At 45.6% G+C, this 21,951-nt stretch overlaps 1 protein-coding gene across 4 annotated transcripts in view; it reads left to right on the forward strand.

Annotated features, from left to right (window-relative positions):
* The first annotated feature begins 729 nt into the window (after nt 1–729).
* Nucleotides 730–21,951, forward strand: part of LOC135210980 (NADPH:adrenodoxin oxidoreductase, mitochondrial-like) — a 150,472-nt gene continuing 129,250 nt past the window's right edge. For 2 of the 4 annotated variants that reach the window (XM_064243977.1, XM_064243979.1), the window contains exons 1-5: nt 731–1,193; nt 12,047–12,185; nt 13,845–14,063; nt 14,468–14,683; nt 16,599–16,791. In XM_064243977.1, coding sequence (XP_064100047.1) covers nt 1,183–1,193; nt 12,047–12,185; nt 13,845–14,063; nt 14,468–14,683; nt 16,599–16,791 — 778 coding nt within the window. In that variant the 5' untranslated portion in view covers nt 731–1,182. Of the gene's footprint in view, nt 1,447–12,046; nt 12,186–13,844; nt 14,064–14,467; nt 14,684–16,598; nt 16,792–21,951 lie in introns of all 4 variants that reach the window. The other 2 variants (XM_064243978.1, XM_064243980.1) reach the window with 2 other exon arrangements.

The raw sequence follows: 21,951 nt of genomic DNA on the forward strand, positions 1-21,951 counted from the left end.
CTCTCTCTCTCTATCTAATCTCTCCTCCTCTCTCTTCTATCTCTCTCCTCTCTCTTCTCTCCTCTGCCTAAAGAGCGGACGAAATTATTATGCAGTTTTTGAAATCCATAAATCTCTCTCTCTCCTCTCCTCTCTCTTCTCTCCTCTATCTCTACTCTCTCTTATCTCCTCCATACATCTCCCTATCTCTCTCTCCTCTCTCACCGCTAAAAAAGCGAACGAACTTATTTCATGAAGGGGGGAATCGGAGGTGGAATAATCAAATTGGGACAATTAGTCTACAAACTAGACTACTGAAACTATGTTATTAAAAATTTCTATTTAAAACATACGTGAGATTTTGTGATATTTGCATTTTGCATGTGCAAGCCCATCAAAGCTCTCAAACATGAAAATACTTGGAAATTGTTAATTGGCGGTTCTGAACCGTCATCTAGGTTCCTTTTCAAATCTATAAAGTTTGTAAGCATTTGCAAAGCGTTTTTTCTAGTCGTACGCTATATCCTAGACATAAGTAGGCATTTACCAATTCTAGGAAAGAATTTGTAAGCTATTTACAGTATTACAGAGACAATAAACTCAAACAAACACTAAGGAGTAAAAAACTGTTACGGGATGCTCTAGGAGCAAGAGCCCGTGCCAACACAAGGCTAGATTAATCTTCAACAACAAATAAGGAGTAATGGAATGAGAAAGAGAGCCGTTTCAGAGACAAACTCCATCTATTACTACTACTACTAGTTTCCTAAACTCGCTCTAAATTTTGATGCATAAAATTTTTGTTAATGACTTTCTATATTTATTATAGAAATCGAAATGGAACATGATAACAGTGAAGCAACAGATTATATTAAATTCCATGGACTATGATTAGTAGTATGAAATTGCGAGGTGGATTATACTATATGTCAGATCGGCTTGTAGGCTAGTACAGCTACCGAGCTACTACCTACCTATTGTGCACTATAGAATGTAGAATATAAACAGACTAAATTAAGTATTCTGTTACAGAGTATGGTGACGATTATGAAAAAGCATTTGGAATAAAAAAGAAGTCCATTCAAATCTTCCATTGATAATCAGACAGGACAATGACTCGCCGAGGGGTGAAGGTCACCTCTTCACCAGCGTGACGTTGCCCAACTCCTTATCGTTAACCATCAGTGGCAGCGTAGCCGATCCATGACATTGTTGTGCGTAAGGCTTTCTTGGTCGAAGACGTTCTCATTTTATGAAAGTCGGAGTACCTAGCTAACCTAGGTAGTAGTAAATCTACGTTTTCAGTAGTTGCGAGTCGCAGCAAGTCTGAAGGCAGGGAGCCCCTCGGGAGACTAAGCTTGGTTGCATTTCCTTCTTACCTAGCCTACCTGCCCTTTAGGGTAACCTAACAGGAAACCAAGAACGTAATAAGCTACTGCTAGGTAGCCCGCATTCCAGTATGTTTAGGTGAGTCAAGTAGCCTAGATTACGCAGAAACATCTGTTGAAATTGTCTTCAAAATTGGGTTGTACAGATTGCCTAGTATAGGTAAGGGAAAATATCGAATGGCCACCTCTACATTTGCGCGACCACCTTCCCGAAAATTTGGGAATTAGTAGGTATGGCCATAATTTGTGACTTGGGAGAAAAAACTTACTACTAGGTACTTCGAGAGGTAAGTAGAGGTGTCGAGGTGTTGCTTTGACGGACGTTGGCTCTTGACTAATGTCTGTCCTGGGTTACAGGACGTTAAAGTACTTTTTTGGGAAGGTGGTTATGCTTCGGTAGAGCCCGGTCATTCAGTATTTTACCCTAGGCATAAAGTGCTTCCCATTTTTGGATATATGGCATAGCCTACTACCTAATCAAAGTTCAGATAGTTCCTGTGTCCTTTTCAGGTTTACCTATTCAAATGTAGGCTAACTGCCTAACAAAATAGTTAGGATAGAGTGTTATTTGCTTAGTGTATAGCCTAGATACCTACATAGGTTACTATCAGTTCTGCTGTTGTTTTTATTATAGATTGAATAGTTTATGAACAACTATGGTACTATATAGGAGTAGAGTTCATTTCTAATATTTAGTAAAAGCATAAATAATTGTGATACCTAGCTATACGTGTTACTTTTATGGTATGGATTAATTTCCTTCATTATGTATATGACTGTTGCTTCAGCAAAAAAATATCAATTACCTAGTATTTTGTTTATTCAATAATAATAATAATAATAAAAGATACTGATGTAGGAATTTAGATAAGGTGCGATTTCTTGTACTGGTATAGGCTATCATGGTCATGTACCAACTTGTAGGTCAAACTACATACTTGTTAAAAACATAATACTGTACCATATATTGAAATGTTGCTTAAAACTACATGAAACTATACGTAAAATAATCAACTGACATGTCTTATAGAGACATTTTATGTACTATTCTACATGTATGCAATTTACATTGAATCCTGAAAGCTAAGAGATATTTTTCAACAGTAGAGTGTATTTCTGTAGGAACAAATATGGAATTTAAAAGTGACTTGCATTGGTTTTAGGTATATGACCCAGATCCTTATATCATAATCCAACCTTAGCCACTCCACTTAGTCTCCAGTGCTGATGGGAAAAGTGTAGGTGTATAGAGGGTGAGTTAGGGGACCTCCCACACTCACCTGATTAATACCAAATAACCACCTTGTTACGAAGCTTCAACAACTGTTTCCAGCTAGTGTTGAGGAACACTCCTGCATAAAAGGCTGTAGTATGTAGTTTGTATATGTAGGAAAAATACAAGTTACTTTAAAATTCAATTTTTTTCCATAAAAAACTCAGCCATTATCCATAGCATGTTGAAAACCAGTGTTTTGCATAACTTTCTCCAGAGATTCTCTACCGTAATTAATTTTTTCTCTCATTACTACTAATACTATCAAGAGTCAAATTACCTAATTCACAATTTATTCAGATAAGTCAGCCTCCAATGATTGCAAGCACAATTTAAACATCATGCTTTGGGATTTTGTGTATATGTTAGGAAATTAGGTGTCTAATGATAATGTGTAATATGGTATGAATGTCCATTGTAAAATAATAACTACATTTTAAGATACATGTATATTTACTTTGTAGGCTCTACCAAGCCCATGTTTCATGACAATGAGATGCTTGGCAATATTCTTCCCACCCTTGTAATCTTAGAATGTTTGTTGGAATATAATGACTCCCTTGGGCCATGTCACAGTTATAAACATGTGATGCTGATACGTACATGGTACTTGAAGGAAATTCCTCTGGTTCTCATTGAAGGGAGAGGTATTCCAATTCAAGGCTTTATGCCTCAGGCTAGTGACAGTCCCACAAATATTCATGTGCTTTCTTGCTCAGTTGCTGTTTAGGCTCACATGTGATGCATTAGGTTGTTGAGATATTGAGATACCTGAATGACTGGATGGTAAAGGCACCTCATCCCAAGATATTCTTAGGCTCCTGTGATGCCTCTTTATTTGGTGCCAATATCTAGGCCAAGTTATCAACTGGGACATATCAAATTTGAGTCCATTTTAGAGAGCTAACTGTTTGGGGTTGGATCCAAATGCCTCCATTACATTAATTTATCTACCCTTGGTTAGAATTCAGAGGTTTGTTCATGAAACTTACCTGTCAGATATATATATAGCTGTATTTTCCGAAGTCCGACAGAAATTAAAAAACTTACGACACACGTAGTGGGAGTCAGGTGGTTAGTACCCATTCCCGCCGCTGGGAGGCGGGTATCAGGAATCATTCCCATTTTCTATTCATAATTTTTCTGTCGCCGGTGTTGTAAACACAGTTTTCAGCACCTCCGTCTTGAATTTAGGAAACTTGGCTACTATAAGTACCCCTTTTTGATTTTTTGGTATCTTGACTTTTGGATCGGTGGCTAGGCACACGTTAATTGTGGATTTGATTGATTTTGGCTTGATTTCTCTTTAAATAAGATGTCTGGTTCTAGTTCGGCTAGCGCCAGGTTTTGTACCAAGAGTGCTTGTCGAGGTAGGCTACTGAAAGCATCAGTAGACCCTCATACTTTGTGTAAGAGTTGCAGAGAGCATGATTGCATGTATGAAAGTCGCTGCAAGGAATGTGAGTGTCTTTCTGATTCTGGATGGAGAGCGTATGAGTCCTATCTGCGTAAGCTTGAACGGGATAGGTTAAGGAGGTCTTCCTCCAGGAGCGTTTCAGGTAAACGGCAGGAAGTTCATGTTTCTCCTACTAACCCTCCTTTAATCACTACTCCTAACCCTGTAGTGTTGCCTTCGGGCCCTGAAACAGTGTCTGTAGAGGGTAATACCCTTACACTTATCTTAGAGTCGATTCGTAATTTAGAATCTAAAGTGCTCGCCTTAGAAGGCAAAAGTGAAGGTGCAAAGTGCAGTGACAGTGCTCCTTCGTTGGTGGAGGGTGCGTCAGATCGGCCCCATTTCGCCTCTAGGCCTAGACCGCTGCCGGACTCCCAGGTTTCAGGGAGAGGGCATGTCGAAAGCCGCAGGAGGGTTACGGGGAACGCCCACCGATCTGACGTGCCTTCGGCAGTATCTGTTGACGTTACACAGACTGCCAAGGAGCGTGCGCGTGCACGCCTCCTGAAAGAGTGTTTCTCTTCTTCAGAGGCTTCCTCCCCGCACAAGGGGTGGAGCTCTCATTCTATTTCATGCCCGCTGAAAAGAGCGTTGGTGATCGTGACGCTTCACGTCCAGTTTTGGCTCTCGAGAGGCGATCATCGCCTGAGAGTGTGTTCGCAGCCTTCCCGCCACAGAAGAAGCGTAAGGAGTCATCGGATGATGACTTTGTTGAGCGCCCCAGTCGCTCTCAAGCGCGTGCTACGGCAGTTTCTGGGAGAAGGAAGAAGGCGTCCCCTCGCCCCTCGCCTTCTCACAGGATCAGCCCGTCACCTGACAAGGAATCCTCTCCTACTGAGAAGATCCTGCGCTCTTTGCAGCAACAGCTTGCTGATGCTCTTGCTAAGAAAGGGACGCAACCACGTCCCAGGAGAAAGGATGACCGTCTGCCTGTGAAGAGATCTAGAAGGTCTCCCTCTCCCTCTCCTCGCTCGTCTATCTCTCCACTTTCTTCGCCTGCTAGAGTTCGTGCGACTCCCCAGCGGCTCTCTGGAGGACGTGAAGAGGATTTTGCTCGCTCGGCGCATGAAGCGGTATTACCCGCTCGTAAGCTTGCGGTGCGAGAGCTTAATACTTGCGTGAACACTTCGGTGCAAGTTCACGTTCCTGACGCTCGGTCGGAAGCCAAGCGAATGCCAGTTGCATCTAAGAGTGCTCCAGCGGAAGCAGAGCGCGCACGAGATGTTAAGTGCGCCTTAGTTAATGTCATTCGCACGCCAGTGGACGCCAAGCGTGCGCCAGCGGACGCCAGCAGCGCACGAGTGGACGCCAATCCCGCGCTAGTTGCAGCCAGGCGTGCGCCAGTGGACGCCAGGTATGCGCCAGTGGACGCCAGGTGTCCGCCAGTGGACGCCAGGTGGTGCGACCAGTTGGACGCCAGGTGTCGGGCCGCCCCCAAGGCCGGGACCGCTCGGGTGGACGAAGATGTGGAGTTTCGTCGCCTCCCACCTGTTTGTGATGAGTCTTTGCAAGTTGCTCGGGTCTTAGAGATACGACCGGAGTTTCTATTAATGAGTCAGCTTTACCTTCCACTTCACAGCAACGCGCCTCGTGGAAACTTAGACCAGATAGTCTTGGTCCAGCCTATTTGCCTCCAACTTCACCTGTGTTGGAAGCAGAGGTTAGTGACGCTTCGGTTGAAGTGGATGACGAGAAACCTTTGGCGGCAGTCTCTTCCGACTACCAGGTTTTGACCCGCCTTCTTCAATCAGAGTTTGGAGAGACGTTTCACCCGGAAGCTCCTCGCTCTCCTCCTTCACAACTTTCTTCGTCCAAGATCAACAAGGTCTCGGCATTCGTCAGGATGAAGAAGTCCCTTTCAACTAAGAGGGCTCTTCGTAAGGTCCATGACTGGATGGAGAAAAGGAAGTCTCAGGGAAAGACTTCTTTTGCCCTGCCACCTTCGAGACTTAGTGGGAAGGCTGGCATTTGGTATGAGACGGGAGAAGACGTAGGTATTAGACTTCCCTCGTCAGCCCAAGGAGACTTCGCCGCATTGTGGATGCCTCGAGGAGGTCTCACCTGTCCTCTTCGAAAGTTTCATGGTCTACTACGGAAATGGACTACCACCTTAAAGGCCTCTTTCGGACGTTAGAGGTCTTCAACTTTCTAGATTGGTGTTTGGGAGTTCTGAATGCCAAGTCTAGGAGTTCCGACTCGATTAGTCTGGGGGAGCTGTCCAGCGTAATGTCGTGCATGGACAAGGCCGTCAGAGATGGTTCGGAGGAGCTTACAGCTCACTTTTGCACAGGGCTCTTGAAGAAGAGATCCCTGTTTTGCATTTTTACAGCGAAATCTGTTTCTCCGTCACAGAAAGCAGACTTGCTCTTCGCTCCTTTTTCGGATCATCTCTTCCCCCAGGCTATGGTAAAAGACATTGCGACCAGTCTACAGGAGAAGGCCACGCAAGATCTCCTCGCACAATCTTCAAGGAGACCTGCGGTTCCTTCGTCCTCGGGAGTTTCGATTCTCAAGAAATCGAAGCCCTTTCGAGGTAGTTTCTTCCTCGAGACCAGCCCCTCGAGGAAGAGGCACTTCCAGAGGCAGAGCCACGGCGCTGGCCAAGAACAAGAAGTGAAGCAGAAGTCCTTCAGTCACCGGTTGGAGCCAAGGCTTCAGCTTTTTGCGCAAGCCAGGGAAGAGAGAGGTGCGGACAAATGGTCCGTGGACATCTTAAAGAAGGGTTACCGGATCCCGTTCCTGAAACCACCCCCGCTGTCTACGACACCCAGGGACATGTCTCCTTCCTATCGGGGAGAAAAGCAACAAGTGCTTTACGATCTGTTAGATCAGATGATCGTGAAACACGCTGTAGAACAGGTCTCCGACTTGAATTCCCCCGGATTTTACAACAGACTGTTCCTGGTGCCAAAGCAGTCGGGGGAATGGCGACCGGTACTCGATGTCAGCAACCTGAACCTCTTTGTCATCAAGCAGAGGTTCAAGATGGAGACACCTCAGTCAGTGATGGGAGCCTTGAGACCGGGGGATTGGATGGCTTCACTAGATCTCCAGGACGCGTATTTCCACGTCCCCATCCACCCCCAGTCCAGGAAATACCTGCGGTTTGTCCTGAAAGGAAAAGTGTTTCAATTCAGGGCTCTCTGCTTTGGACTCAGCACTGCTCCCATGGTATTCACCCTACTGATGAAGAACATTGCGAGGTGGCTTCATCTTTCCAATGTCGGGATCTCTCTCTACCTGGACGACTGGCTCGTACGAGCCTCCTCGAAAGACCGGTGTCTGGAGGACCTTCACACGACTTTGTCGTTAACGAAGTCCCTGGGGCTTCTGGTGAACCTCGAAAAGTCACATCTGACCCCTTCTCAGTCTTTAGTCTATCTGGGGATTCAGATGGACTCAGTGGCTTTTCGGGCTTTTCCGTCCCAGGAGCGACAACTAGATTGCCTAAGCAAAGTGTCAACCTTTCTGGGGAAGGAATCATGCTCGGTGAGGGAATGGATGAGTCTGCTGGGGACCATTTCCTCACTGGAGAAGTTTGTTTCCCTAGGGAGGTTGCACCTCAGACCTCTTCAATTCTTCCTTGCCGACAATTGGAAGCACCAAAACACTTTGGATTCGATTCTGGTGTTATCGGAAGAGGTAAAGGAACACCTAAGATGGTGGACCGACCCTTTGAAGCTCGCAGAGGGTCTTTCCCTCAAGCTTCAGAACTCCGACCTAGTGTTGTTTTCCGACGCGTCTTCCACGGGGTGGGGAGCAACACTGGGGGGGAAGGAAGTGTCAGGCACCTGGAGAGGGGAACAGGTGTCCTGGCACATAAACCTCAAGGAGCTGGCAGCAGTTCATCTGGTGCTCCAGTTCTTTCAGAACGAAGTCTCCGGCAATGTGGTGCAGATCAACTCGGACAACACCACAGCCCTGGCATACCTCAAGAAACAGGGAGGAACCCACTCTCGATCCCTGTTCTTCCTTGCAAAGGAGATCCTGTTATGGGCGAAGGCACACGACGTCTCTATACTGACGAGATTCATATCAGGGGTAGAAAACGTCCGTGCAGATCTGCTCAGTCGACAAGGTCAACTTCTGCCGACGGAGTGGACCCTTCATCAGGAAATATGCCAGAAGTTGTGGAAGTTATGGGGATGTCCTCTCGTAGACATCTTCGCAACTTCCAGGACAACGAGACTCCCGCTGTACTGCTCACCAGTTCTAGACCCAGGAGCAGTAGCAGTAGACGCCCTTCTTTGGGACTGGACGGGACTAGACGTATATGCCTTTCCCCCGTTCAAGATCCTAGGGGAAGTAATAAGAAAATTCGCGGCATCAGAGGGAACGAGGATGACTCTCATCGCCCCCTTCTGGCCAGCGACCGACTGGTTCACAGAGGTCATGTCCTTTCTTGTAGACTTTCCGAGGACTCTGCCTCCAAGGATAGATCTACTCAAACAGCCCCACTTCGAGAGGTATCACAAAAAACCAAAACCTCCCCGCTCTGAGTCTGACTGCGTTCAGGACTATCCAGAAGTTGGCCAGAGCGAGGGGTTTTTCAAGACCAGTGGCGAAAGCAATCGCAACGGCAAGAAGACCTTCTTCTATTGCCGTATACCAATCCAAGTGGGCTGTTTTCCGGAGCTGGTGCAGGAAGAAAGACATTTCCTCCACCTCTACCTCTGTGAGCCAGATCGCAGACTTCCTTCTCTACTTGAGAAATGAAGTTCGCTTAGCGGTGCCTACGATAAAAGGCTACAGAAGTGTGCTTTCTGTAGTCTTTAGGCATAGAGGACTGGACTTAGCCAACAACAGAGACCTTCATGATCTTCTTAAGTCTTTCGAGACTTCGAAGGTACCTCAACCAAGAGTCCCTTCTTGGAACTTAGACATTGTTCTAAAGTTTTTGACGTCCAGTATTTTTGAACCGCTCAACTTAGCTTCGCTTAGAAATAAACTTACAAGGAAGCACGTTTTTCTAACTGCTCTGGCAACGGCGAAGAGAGTTAGTGAGATCCAGGCTATAAGCAAGCATGTTGGGTTTAAGAACTCTGATGCTGTTTGTTCTTTAAGCCCTATGTTCTTAGCAAAGAACGAAAACCCGTCCAACCCTTGGCCCAAGACATTTGAAATCAAGGGTTTGACAGAGATCGTGGGTAATGAGCCAGAGAGAGTCCTGTGCCCTGTCAGGGCTCTCAAATTCTATCTAGACAGAACGAAGGACTGTAGAGGACCTTCGGGCAACTTGTGGTGCTCGGTTAAGAAGCCCGATCTTCCCATGTCAAAGAACGCGCTTTCTTTCTTCTTGAGAGACACCATTAAGGAAGCTCATTCCACATGTAGTGATAGTGACATGAAGCTGTTAAAAGTGAATGCCCACGAGGTGAGGGCTATTTCGACCTCGATAGCCTTTCACAGGAATATGGCACTCAGTGACATTTTGAGTGCCACATATTGGCGGAGCAACTCGGTGTTCGCTTCACACTACCTGCGGGAGGTGAAAGCGACATACGAACATCGCTCGTCGCTTGGACCATACGTCGCTGCAGACACTGTTTTTAGGGGGTGCAGGAGGTAGCACTCATTCTTTCCTTTAGTGGTTAGGTGAGCTTTTAATCGTGTGTGTTTTTTGGTTGTGGGGTTGACCGCCCGAGGCGGATCTCCCTTCTTTAGTCTAGTTTAGTGGTATACCTTTGGTAGACTAGGCCAGGTGGTTTTTTACTTCGTTGCCCTCATTGTATGGTCAATGGTCTAGTCACATCGTGGTCACGCCCCCGTTGACAGATCATCTTGAGTGCACCAGCTATATAGGTCTACCTCGCTGGCAACTCTAATAGCACAAGCAGACTTACGCGGCAGTAACCACGAAGTCAGCTATGCTAACAGGTAAGGAATCAAGATATCATTTATCTGCATATATATGTTTCCTAAAATCTTCTATTCTGTCTACTCCCACCACCAAAGGTGGGATTCAGCTATATATATATCTGACAGGTAAGTTTCATGAACAAAATGATATTGTAATGATACAATTAAGTTTGTTCATACTTACCTGGCAGATATATATAATTAAGTACCCACCCACCTCCCCTCAGGAGACAGTGGAAATAAAAATTATGAATAGAAAATGGGAATGATTCCTGATACCCGCCTCCCAGCGGCGGGAATGGGTACTAACCACCTGACTCCCACTACGTGTGTCGTAAGTTTTTTAATTTCTGTCGGACTTCGGAAAATACAGCTATATATATATCTGCCAGGTAAGTATGAACAAACTTAATTGTATCATTACAATATCATTTTCAGTCCATCCTTTGAGAGTATCCTCACTCTTCAGCTCCTACTGCTTAGCTGTGGCTAAAGTTCATAAGTCTTCTAACTTCCCAAGAAGTTGGTACCTCACAGCTTGTTCCATTAGAGATCTCTGTAGCTACAGCTAAAAAGCAGGTGGTCACCCTCAAGACAAGCCTTTATTCCACATGTAGCAGATTCCTTGTTATTTCTTTATTGATCAAGGTATTTGTCTGTTTACTATTGAGGGGTACATATCAGCACTGGCACAGGTTTTTGAAAGCAGAGGTAATGATCTGGATTCTTTTGATGAGTTGAGATTTATGTACCAGAACTTTGATAGAGAGAAGTCCTTACTATATGCTTTAAACTTACTTGCTTGGGCTTCTCTCTCATCAAGAAACATTTTAGACCTGGTGTTTTAAGGATCTAACCTTTATGATTAGATTGTTTCTGCCCCTTGGGCAGTGACCCATTTCAAATACCAACAGAATATGGGTTTGTCCTACATTCCAGCCTTTGTTGCAAACACCGACAGCTTCTCATCCTGGGGCCTCTCCAGACATTATAAATCCTTATTTACCAATTCAAGGTGGAAACTAAGGAGCCCTTATTCTATGCCCAGACAGAGCAACAGGTTATTACCTCAAAAAGATTAAATCTTTTAGAAAAGGAGATGATGTTTATTTTATATGATGGTACAGTACAATTGAATGATGCTTTACAAATTTTTTTTTTATTTTAATTATGGCTGTAGTGAGTAATTTAAAAGCATACAGTCACACATGTAAGCCTGTTGCATCCAAAATGAAGGTTTGGTTTCATAAAATATGTTCTGTGCTGTATTCATTAGTTTCAGTGAAAATATGAATGTTAACATTATAAATGGCATCTCAAAGGTATTGCTTGTTTTGTACAGATTTGTCTTATAAAGCTAACTCACAATTTGATTGACGTCTATTCTGTTGGTCTTATTCTAAGCCATGAGAGATGAGAAACGTTTCAGACCCATCTTCTTCAGCTTCATAAATGCATATCCATATCTTCTAGATGTCGATCTGAGGGTGAATTAGTTGCTAAACCTTGTTGATTAAGTATTACATTCATGTTTTAGATGAGTCCAAAGTCCCACAACCTTACTAACATGGCACAGCCCCAAATTACTGTAATTGATATCATTTCATAATTACAAATCCTCCGTACATAAATAGCAGTTCAGGACATTGTCAAGCACTTAATGTGTTTGTGATGAAGCAAATACGTATACATATACCATACAAAATTCATTAAGAATAAAATTGATTATTTCAAATACAAACCCATTACTTTGTGGGAAGACCCCTTCTCTCTTCCCTTCCGTTTTGCATCTTTTTCAGGCAATACAAAGATTGACCATTTAACCATTAGGGGTGATGAGGGGTCAGATGCCCTCTTAGATGGGTGGAAAAGGCAACTCTTCTTCTTTTGCAGAGATATGAAGATTGCACTGACACAATTTTAAGGCTGTAAAGTAATGAAGGGTGATGGATACCTAATTGAAAAAATTTATATTTGGTTTTAAAAATGTATATTGTTACATATTTATAATGTTTGAATCTTTTAGCTATATATTTTAACATTTTAACAGAAACTTCTTTGTTGTAATTATTGGACTTGTGTTAATTTCAGGTATGCAAAAACATTAATTCGTAGGGAGGCATGTAGAAAAGCACTTCCAAATTTTAGTACTGCTTCAAGTAATTTCCCTCAAGTCTGTGTTATTGGCAGTGGACCTGCAGGATTCTACACAGCTCAACAATTATTAAAGGTGAAATGTTTGTTGTTGAAATGTATTCTATTTATAATCTAGTACATTAGTAGTATTCAGGATTTCTCCTTTTTGAGTATAATGTATTTTAATGTTTCAGAATGAGATTTTGCAACTGTTCTGTGTTTTTTAAAAGAAATTCTATGCTTAATTTTCCCTAAGAGGATACAAACTTTCATCTTTTTTATGGATATGCGTATGTACTCTACCACAAATGGAAGCTGGGCCAGTTGTTGAAGCCTGATAACAAGGGTCTTTATCATCTGCAAGTGACTAAGGGTGTGGGAGTACCGCCCACTCACTTTACTGTTAGTGTCATTATTCCTTAGGCAACACTTCAGTAGAAGTGTTTTTACTACTGCTGAACTTCTGCAACCATTTTGGGATCAGTTAGTGGGTTACTCAGTAGGGCTGATGAGTGACGACAAGACTGTAGTGGTAAAGGTCAACAATCACGAGGAAGGGTCGCCTTTCCCCTTTTTCAGTTAGTAGGGCAGTTATATGAGTAGATAGTTGGCCGCACATTAGGCTTTTAGCCAGATACATCCCAGGCCTTCAGAATGTAGTGGCAAGCCATTTCAGATGCCAGGGGAAAGTTATAGGAATAGAAGGGTTTATGTACAGATTATATTGAAAAGCTCTTCAAGGATCAATCTGTTTGCTCACAGCTAAACAGAAAGCTCACATTGTTCTGCTCTCCCATTTTGGATCTGTCTATTTTGACTTGTTTTGATAAACTTGGCTAACTTTTTTTATTTCATATAGTACTTTACCAATATTTTTCTAATGATTTCTATATTGTGAGAAGCATATTTTCAAGTATTGTGATAAGAAACCAGTTTTAAACAGAGCACCGATTGTGGCCTCACAATATATGCCTGTAAAGCCACGATCATGGCCCTCATGAAGTATAACTGCTAATGATATCAGCAAGTCACATTTGGTTTTGTTCTTAAATGATGAAATGAAAATGACAGCAAGGAAAAGTTGAAGAACTTACAACCAGTGGAAAATGTCAAAGACGATGAATGAAAAGTAGAGAACAGAAAGCTGTGTGGTTAGAGCCAAAGTGTCACTACCAAGAACCTTTGTATGGCTTTCGGCTTTTGGTGTATTACAAAAGACATGCTGAAAATGGTCTCCTCTATTTGGGTTACATAATGAATTCAGGAGAAAGAAAATTAATAGTTACTGTGTTTAATTGTAAAAGAAATGGAAATTGGTATGAAGTAAAATGAAAACCCCAGTTCATTATGTTTAGACCAACACATGCATAAGTTATGTGAATTAGTACATTATAGCAAAAGACTGCAGAAGAGGATGAGGGATTTGGTATATCCTCCTACTAGGGTCATCTTTCACCTGCTGGACTAATAAGATCATTGTTAATTCCTGTTGATACCAATATAATCGGCTCCAGGAAGGGCATGATTTTCACTTTGTATGAATATACATATAGGGAGAGAAGAGAGTGATGTAAAACATTTTTGGAAGTACCTGTTTTAACTTAAAGTTTTATCTTGTGTCATTTATTCTGTTGATTAGTATCAATACAAATTATTATCTTTGTATGCAGATAAAATCTTTTGTAAATCTGAAGATCTCAACAATATTAAAAGGCGCATACACCTTTCACACATAAAATCTTTCCGTTTTCAGAGTCACAGCTCAGTTCAAGTTGATATATATGAAAGGTTGCCAGTTCCTTTTGGATTAGTGAGGTATGGTGTGGCCCCAGATCATCCAGAAGTGAAAAACTGCATAAATACATTTACACAAACTGCCTCTAAGGACCGAATATCTTTTCTTGGTAATGTTAGCATTGGCCAAGATGTTACATTTACACAACTCAGGAAGGCCTATCATGCTGTTGTTTTGGTTAGTAGGCTATTATTACTTTACTCCCTTTCTTTTCCTTTATCATAGATGATACTAGTATTGCAGTGTCCAAGTTTTTGTTTAGCCATGTAAGTACCGTCATTGATCATTTTAACGGTACAGGTGTTTGTCTTGATTTTCTTATATTGTTGTAAAAAGCCAGAATATGGTGAAGAAAAAGTTGTTTACATTTTCTGAAGTCCTTCGTCATTGTATTTTACCAAAATTTTTCAGCTGCCAGATGATGAATAAGCTAGTGGTATGATTCAAAATGTCCTAGGCATAAAGAGAATGAAAAAACATTTAAGATTTCATTTTCACTGTGAATAGATTTAAGTATTTAGTAATATTTTGAGTAAATAAAGTGAGCTATATGTTACCATGTATTTTTATTTACATTTCAGGCATATGGTAGTGCTCAAGACAGGAAGCTCAATATTCCAGGTGAATCTCTTTCAAACGTTTGTTCTGCAAGACGCTTTGTAGGATGGTATAATGGTTTGCCTGAGGATGCTGATCTAAAACTTAACTTGGATGTAGAATCTGCAGCTGTAATTGGTCAGGGAAATGTTGCTGTGGATGTGGCCAGGATATTGCTGAGTCCTATTGATATTTTAAGAGTAAGTAGCTAGAAAACATGAAACCTTTTGCTCTTTTTCTTATTTCTGTTGTGCCCAAGTCACAAGTGGATGGTCTGAATACCATTCAACAGAATGTATTAGTAAAAGCATGAATTGTAAACACCTTTTATATTTCTTATGAAATTTTAGATAAGGTGTATAAATCATTTGATAAAAGAAACTTCAAGTTGCTATCTATGGTGAATATTTTATGACTACAGGAAGCCCCTGTTAATGTATCATAAACCTCATTTTAGCTCATCAGATTTAATTGCATTTATGTGTAAGGGCCTGCAGACAACATACTGGTCATCTTTGATGTACTGTTTGAGCATATTCTGAGCTTGAAGGTGTTCGTACAACAAAAAGTAAAAAATAAGGCCTATTAATATCTTATACATTTATATCCCTATGGAGGATATGATGAATTTCCAAAGGTGAAAGGTTAGAGCAGATAAAAGGCTAAGTTTATGATGTTGGAGAATCTTAAAAGAAAATTTTGAGAAGGACAAAAGGGCATTGAAAAGTAGAGAGGTTGGAAAAGGAAATGAGATTGATGTTAAAGAATATGAGAAAGTTTTAACAATCATCCCTGCCAAGAGAACCTGGTTATACACAAATTTAGAAGAGAATCAGCTGATTGAACATGAGGACTGAACTAAGACTTCCCCAAGTCAGCAAGGTGAGGTATATTTCAGTGATACCATCTCTTGGATTTGCCAATCTTTGGCTGTGTAACAAAGCTCAGTGTTGAGACCAAGTCAGAAGATGTTTTTTTTTTTTCAAAGTTTGACCTTCCAGTACCAAATGCCATAGGAGAAGTCCTTGTTGATGATGGACTATATCGCTAGCAACAACCCATGTTTATCCCTAAGCTCCTTGCCCTTCTAGACACCCATCTCCAATGAGTTGAAGATGATTGGTTTCTTTACCTAGGTGTATTACTCACTTCCTGGAATGGGGGTTCTTGCTGAGGAGACTACCTTTTCATTATTACTTGTGTCCATATAAAGGCTTCTCTGAGATGGTAGTGATATTCAGTTGGCAGAAGTTGGTTTGGGAATCTCTATTAATCACCTGTCCAGCTGCTCATCCAGTGACTGACAAGGTTTGGTGTTTCATTGCATCTTCAGGAAGAGCTTCCATACTACATTCCTGAGTGACTTTTTATCTGACTGACTATTTACCCTCTGTCCAGTTCCATTTTTAAGAAGAAGTATGCTTTCACACAAGCCATTCCATCCTGTTGTCTTCTGCTAACATCCAGGAATTCACTGTCCACCAATTTCATTGGGCTCCACCTCTGCCCTGCCAGCCTTATTAAGTATCTCAGAGAAATCAAGCTCTACTAACCTATGACACCTTCACTGCAACCATAAGCAATGAGGAAAATTATGAAATTATACAACATACACCAAATTTTATACATAGTTACTTAGGACATTGTCAGCAATTATAGTCACATAGGAAAGTATTGGCTGTGTTCATCCCAAAGATGAACCCAGTGACTGTAAATTACTTAGTAACTGCAGAATTCACTCTATTATCACTCACTGATAGCACTGAAGTGAAAAAGGGCTGAAAGGGGTGCTTATAATTGATAAAAAGTTTTAAATGTATTATTCACAAACACTATAATAGATAAGGATTATTCACAAGGACTGGAATAGCAATCTTTACTGCAAATGTTTTGGAAACAGGAGTAAGGGCAGTTTTCAACACTAGCATAAAGTAACTGTGAGGATCCACAAGTTGCATTCGTAATATGACTACTGTGTTATTTGTTTGACAAATGATTGTTAAACCTTGGAATTCTTGCATAATGCAAATATATTCTTATTATGGGGTGATCAGTAGGTGTGTGACATATGTTTTAATAATATTAAAATCTGAGTTTTTTTATACTCATTTGCAGAAGACAGACATACCTGAAAGTGTGTTAGACAGTCTAAGTAAAAGCCGCATAAAACGAGTAGTACTGATTGGTCGCCGTGGTCCAGAACATGTTGCTTTGACCATAAAAGAATTGCGAGAAATGATAAAGCTTAAGCAGTGTAGACCTAACCTCATACCACAAGATTATCAACATTTGAAAGCACTTTTACCAAGTGAGTAGGATATTCATTATATATAATGATAGCTAATTTCTAAGTTATTTTCTTAGTAGATTTTGCTGGTTTTTCAGGAAAAATTATAATTGTTCCGATACGTATACAAACCCTCAGTCCTTTAACAATAGGAAGGTACTTAGCGGCAGCTGAACCAGTCGTAAGCTTCGAACAAGGGGGTTCGGTAGTTAACTACTTGTCCGACAGTTGGTGGTCAGCTCGACTGCTAGGAGAGGAGTCACTTTGCTTTCGGCCGGGCTAGTGGATGGACGTGCAACTCGTCTCTCTGCCTGCTTCTGTCGTATGCTTGGTTTGCTTCACTGCGTGAAGACTTTTTTGCTTTTCCTTTTACTGTGTGATAGTGCAAAGGATATAAGTATGTACGTGTGTGTTTTTTTATTCATACAGTGCTTCATTGTTATGGATATGGAATCACAAGAGCCGGAGAGACCCCCTCGCCCCCCTGTCAGCCGCAGATTGTGCCCTGGTGTGGAGGGCGGTAAGTGTGGGGCCTTCCGATGATCTGTAGAGGTTGATCCTCATGATTTTTGTACTTGGTGTAGAGGGCGAGAATGCTCTCGCACTGAGACATGTGATACTTGTATTTTTTGGTCGGAGGAGCAGTGGGAGCGCTATGGGGGGAGGAGGAACCCGCGCAAGCTGGCCAAGGAGTCGTCGGAGGGTTCTGCTACACCCTTGGTCACAGATACGTCTTCCTCTTTTTCTCCCTCCATCTCAGCTCCCTTGTATGGCTCCTTCCCCTTTGGGGGAGGTTTCTCACTCCTTGTCCTCTCTCAATCAGTCGAGCGAGGAGGGGGGTGGGGCGAGATGCCCCGACATCCAGTTGTACTCAGGGTCCTCCGTTCACTCGGGGTGGGAACTGTCCCCCCCCCATCCCGGGCGAGGGGAGACCCCCCCCACTAACTCACCCGACTTTTCCTTCCTCAGACTTGCTTGCCACGGAAGACGATCTCGGACGGGCCTGGTACTCACTGGTGCTGCAAGGGACACCGACGTTCGAGGGGCTGCTGAGTCACCTGATGAGAGGGGCCATGCCGGTAACACACGGGCCGACCACCACGACTACCATGACAGTGTCTACGCCGGGCTAAGCTGCTCTGCCGCACCTGGTGTACACTCAGCATGTAGCCACGGTGACCCCGACAGCTGCTGTGCAGGCACCGCTGCCGGAGGTTTCGATGCCCGCTTTAATGCCGCCACCTGGGTTTGCTGCTCCTGCTACAGCCCTGGACTTCCGGTGTACCAAGAGCTCTCCTCTAGACCTGCCTCCTGTGCAGAGGATGCTGCCAGTTCCTGCCCTGCCTCCTGTTCCTGAGTATGCTGCCGCTCCAGCCCTGGTACCAGTTCCTGCCGCCATCGTTCCTGCCCGTGGTGTTGCTGCTCCCACCCCAGGTCCACCGGACAGGTGCAGTCGGGCCCTGTTGCTTCGGCAACTGCCCCGGCTCCGTCCTGGATGGAAGACCTGACGGTGGTGCTGAGGAAGCTGATGAAGAAGAAGAAGAGGAGGAGGAAGGTGTCGTCTTTGTCTTCATCATCTTCTTCGTCGTCGTCGTCTGCCGCCGCTTCCCCTTCAACTTCTAAGGCTCCACAGCCGAAGAAGAAGAAGGTTGCCTCCTCCCCCCCACAAGAAGGCTCACGCTAAGACTTCTAAGGGTCCGTCCCACCGGTGGGACTTCCGTTGGTCCTCCTGTTCCTTTGGGAACAGGGCCCGTCTCTCCTTCCGCAAGGAAGAAGAAGATGGGGACCGGAGGAGTGCCGGCTAACACCGGTACCTCCTCACCCGGCGCCAGAGGTTCTACCTCGACGCCAGGTACCGTCTCGGCCTCTCGTTCGTGAGAGTCACCGAGTGTACGGTCACCTACAGCCAAGACCCAGACAACCGAGTCCGCTCGGCGCCAGGATCCAGGCACGGAGCGGAAGACTGGCAGGGGTCGCTCAGACAACTCTCACTAGACCAGCGATCGCTCTCGCGGCAATACGCTGGTACCCAGGGTTGATGCGATGGTCCCAGACCGCTCGCGGGCTGAGGCGAGGAAGCAGTCCCCTCGGTCGCCTGAACCAGCCTCGGCTGGTCCAAGCGGCGTGAAGCGCCATGAGGACAGGCCTCACTCCCACCGCGACAGCGGACTCTGCAGGTCTCCTGACCGCTTCTTCTACCGGGACCGGGCGGAGAGGGGGACCAGCAGCAGCTCTTCTGACACTCGGGACCGTCGCCACTGTTCTCGGTCCAGCCACTCTCCCCGGGAGAGCCGCTCGACCAGGCCTGCAGCCCAATCGCCACCGCGGGTTGGCGATCGCCTGCAGCCCCCTCAGCACACCGGTTCTGCCGGTGGGGGCGGGGGGAGCATCAGGTCTGCCTCTCCGATCCCTTCAACTTCCTCGGGCTTCACCAGGAAGAGCAAGGTGATCAGGAGTGATCACGAGGGGCGCGCTCCTCACGATCCTGCCACGACGCCCTACGAACCTGGCACAGTCCTCGGACCAACCAGATCGTACACACAAGTGGCAGGAGGAGACCAGGAGGGGTCTGTCGTGGTTCCTCCTGTGGAAGGAGGAGGGTCTCGGGAGGCATTCTTGTTGGACGGGCTTGACAGTCTGTCTCCACAGGATGCAGTCACTCCTGAGATCCAGAGGTCATTCGCGGAGGTTATTGCGCTGATTCGTCAGCACAACGACCTCGGGGAAGGATCGCCGCTCCCACCTACCGAGCCCACATCAGGCTTGGAGTCATTCTGGGGACCTAAGAAGGAACCCAGGACGACGGTGGGTCTGCCGTGATCAGCCTTGGCTGACAGCGTGTTGAGCCAAGTGGACGCTCTCGTCTCCGGACAGGAGGGTTTGCTTCAGTCCGGTAGGTCTGCCAAGCTCCTTCCTCCACCTCTACCACGACAGAGGCACTTCTACGTGCCTTCAGAGGACCCTCTGCCGCCCAAACAGGTTAACCCAGAGCTAGCTAGGCTAACTCCAGGGGTGTCTCTGCCACAGCTCCTGTCGGAGAACCTTTGGTTTTCGCAGCAGGAGGCACTTGCCTTGGAATCTACCGCAATGGCAGCATTCCAAGCAGTCTCCTGGATCGACCTGTGGTCCCTCACAGTGTCGAAAGCCGCGGCCTCCTTGGGGAACATCACTCCTGAAGGGGACCCGGCTTTTGTGAGACTGTGCCAGTCTGGGGGTAGGGCCATCGCCTACCTGGCCCACCAGATGGCTAACCTGTGGGACAACCTGGTTCTCCAGCGTAGAGACGCTGTTCTAACTCGAGTGACCAGAGAGATGATGGATGCTGCAGTGGAACAGCGGCGCACTGACGACAGTGACCGTCTTGTCCACCAGGCAGTCTCCAAGGTGGCTGGGCAACCTCGGACGACTGCGGCTAAGCCCAAGAGCTTAGCTAGCGCTTCCTCTCGGCCAAGACGGTCACCTCATCGAAGCCGAGAGGAAAGACTCTGCCTTCGACTTCTTCTGTAAGGAGTGACCGTAACCAGTCCTCCTCCCAGTCCTTCTCTCAAGAAGGATCTGGGAAGAAGAAGTCGAAGAGAGGAGGGAAACGCTAGGGACGGCGTTCCCCTTCACCTGCTGCTGGAAGTGGGGGCGTGCCTGGCGAGCCATTGGGCAACATGGCAGCGCTACGGTGCGGAGACCTTGATAGTAAACGTCTCCTTCGGGAAGGATATCTACTACCCTTCGAGTCTTGGCCACCCCTCACCTCCAACCCGGTCCATTTGCAAACCTACATTCCTGGCTCGACCAAGGACGTGACGCTTTGGCAGGAAATAGAAGCCATGCTGAGCAAACGTGCTGTGGAGAACGTATAGGATCAGTCGCCGGGCTTTTACAGCTGACTCTTCCTAGTGGAGAAGTCCTCGGAGGGCTGGCGCCTGGTGATAGATCTCTCCCTTGAACCGATTCGTTTGCCAGACTCGGTTCATGATGGAAACAGCACGTTCAGTGCTCGATTCCATCAGGGAGGACGACTTCATGCTTTCGGTGGATCTGAAGGACATGTATTTCCAGTTACCCATCCATCAATCCTCCAGGAAGTACCTCCGCTTCATCCTCGACGGGACGGTGTACCAATTCAGGGCACTTTGTTTCGGTCTCTCAACCACCCCACAGGTGTTCACGCTGGTGTTGACTTGGGCCCACTTGGTAGGGATATGTCTCTTGAGGTATCTCGACGATTGGTTAGTCCTGGCAAGCTCCCACTCGCAGTTGCTGCAGGACAGAGATCGACTCCTCGAATTCTGCCGCAATCTGGGAATCATAGTGAATTACGAGAAGTCAGATCTCGAGCCCAAGCAAAGGATGAAGTACTTGGGCATGCTGATCAACACGGTAGCAGGGCGAGTCTTCCCCGCAGATTCGCGGATCAGCAGGTTCAGGGAGGCAGCAAGACAGTTCCTGTCTCTACAGGAGCAACCAGCTCAGCAGTGGCAGGTCGTGATCGGTCACCTTTCGTCTCTCGAGAAGTTAGTCCCTCACGGGCATCTTCACCTGCGGTCTCTTCAGTGGAGACTAAAGGAGTGTTGGTTACAGGCAAGGGACCCTCCCTTCTTCCCCGTGTCCCTCACAGAGGAGGTGAGGCAGGACTAAGCCTGGTGGCTGGACGACGGGAACCTCGCACTCCCCCCCCCCCCCCGGAGATGCTGCTCTTCTCGGACGCATTGACCAAGGGATGGGGCACACACCTGGAGGAGTTGCTGACTGCAGGTGTGTGGGACCATCGCGGCAAGCACCTTTACATCAACGTCCTGGAGCTCAAGGCAGCATTCCTCGCTCTCCAAGAGTTCCGGGACCATCTGGTGGGACACTCGGTGGTGTTGATGAGCGACAACACCACAGTAGTGGCGTACGTCAACAAGCAGGGGGGCCTAGTGTCCCTCCCACTGCACCAGTTGACGTTGCAGGTGCACAAGTGGGCCGCGACACACTCAGTAGAGCTGTCGGCCCGCTACATTCCAGGCAAGAGGAATGTGGTAGCCGATAAGCTCAGCCGTCGGGATCAGGTGATAGGAACCGAATGGTCCCTTCATCCAGACGTGGCGGAAAGGCTCTTCAACCTGTGGGGGCATCCAGTCGAGGATCTCTTCGCCACCCGGCACAACAGAAAACTCCAGGTTTTCTACTCGGTTGTGCCGGACC

This window comes from Macrobrachium nipponense, chromosome 4, assembly GCF_015104395.2.
Source record: "Macrobrachium nipponense isolate FS-2020 chromosome 4, ASM1510439v2, whole genome shotgun sequence".
Taxonomy (NCBI): Eukaryota; Metazoa; Arthropoda; class Malacostraca; order Decapoda; family Palaemonidae; genus Macrobrachium; species Macrobrachium nipponense.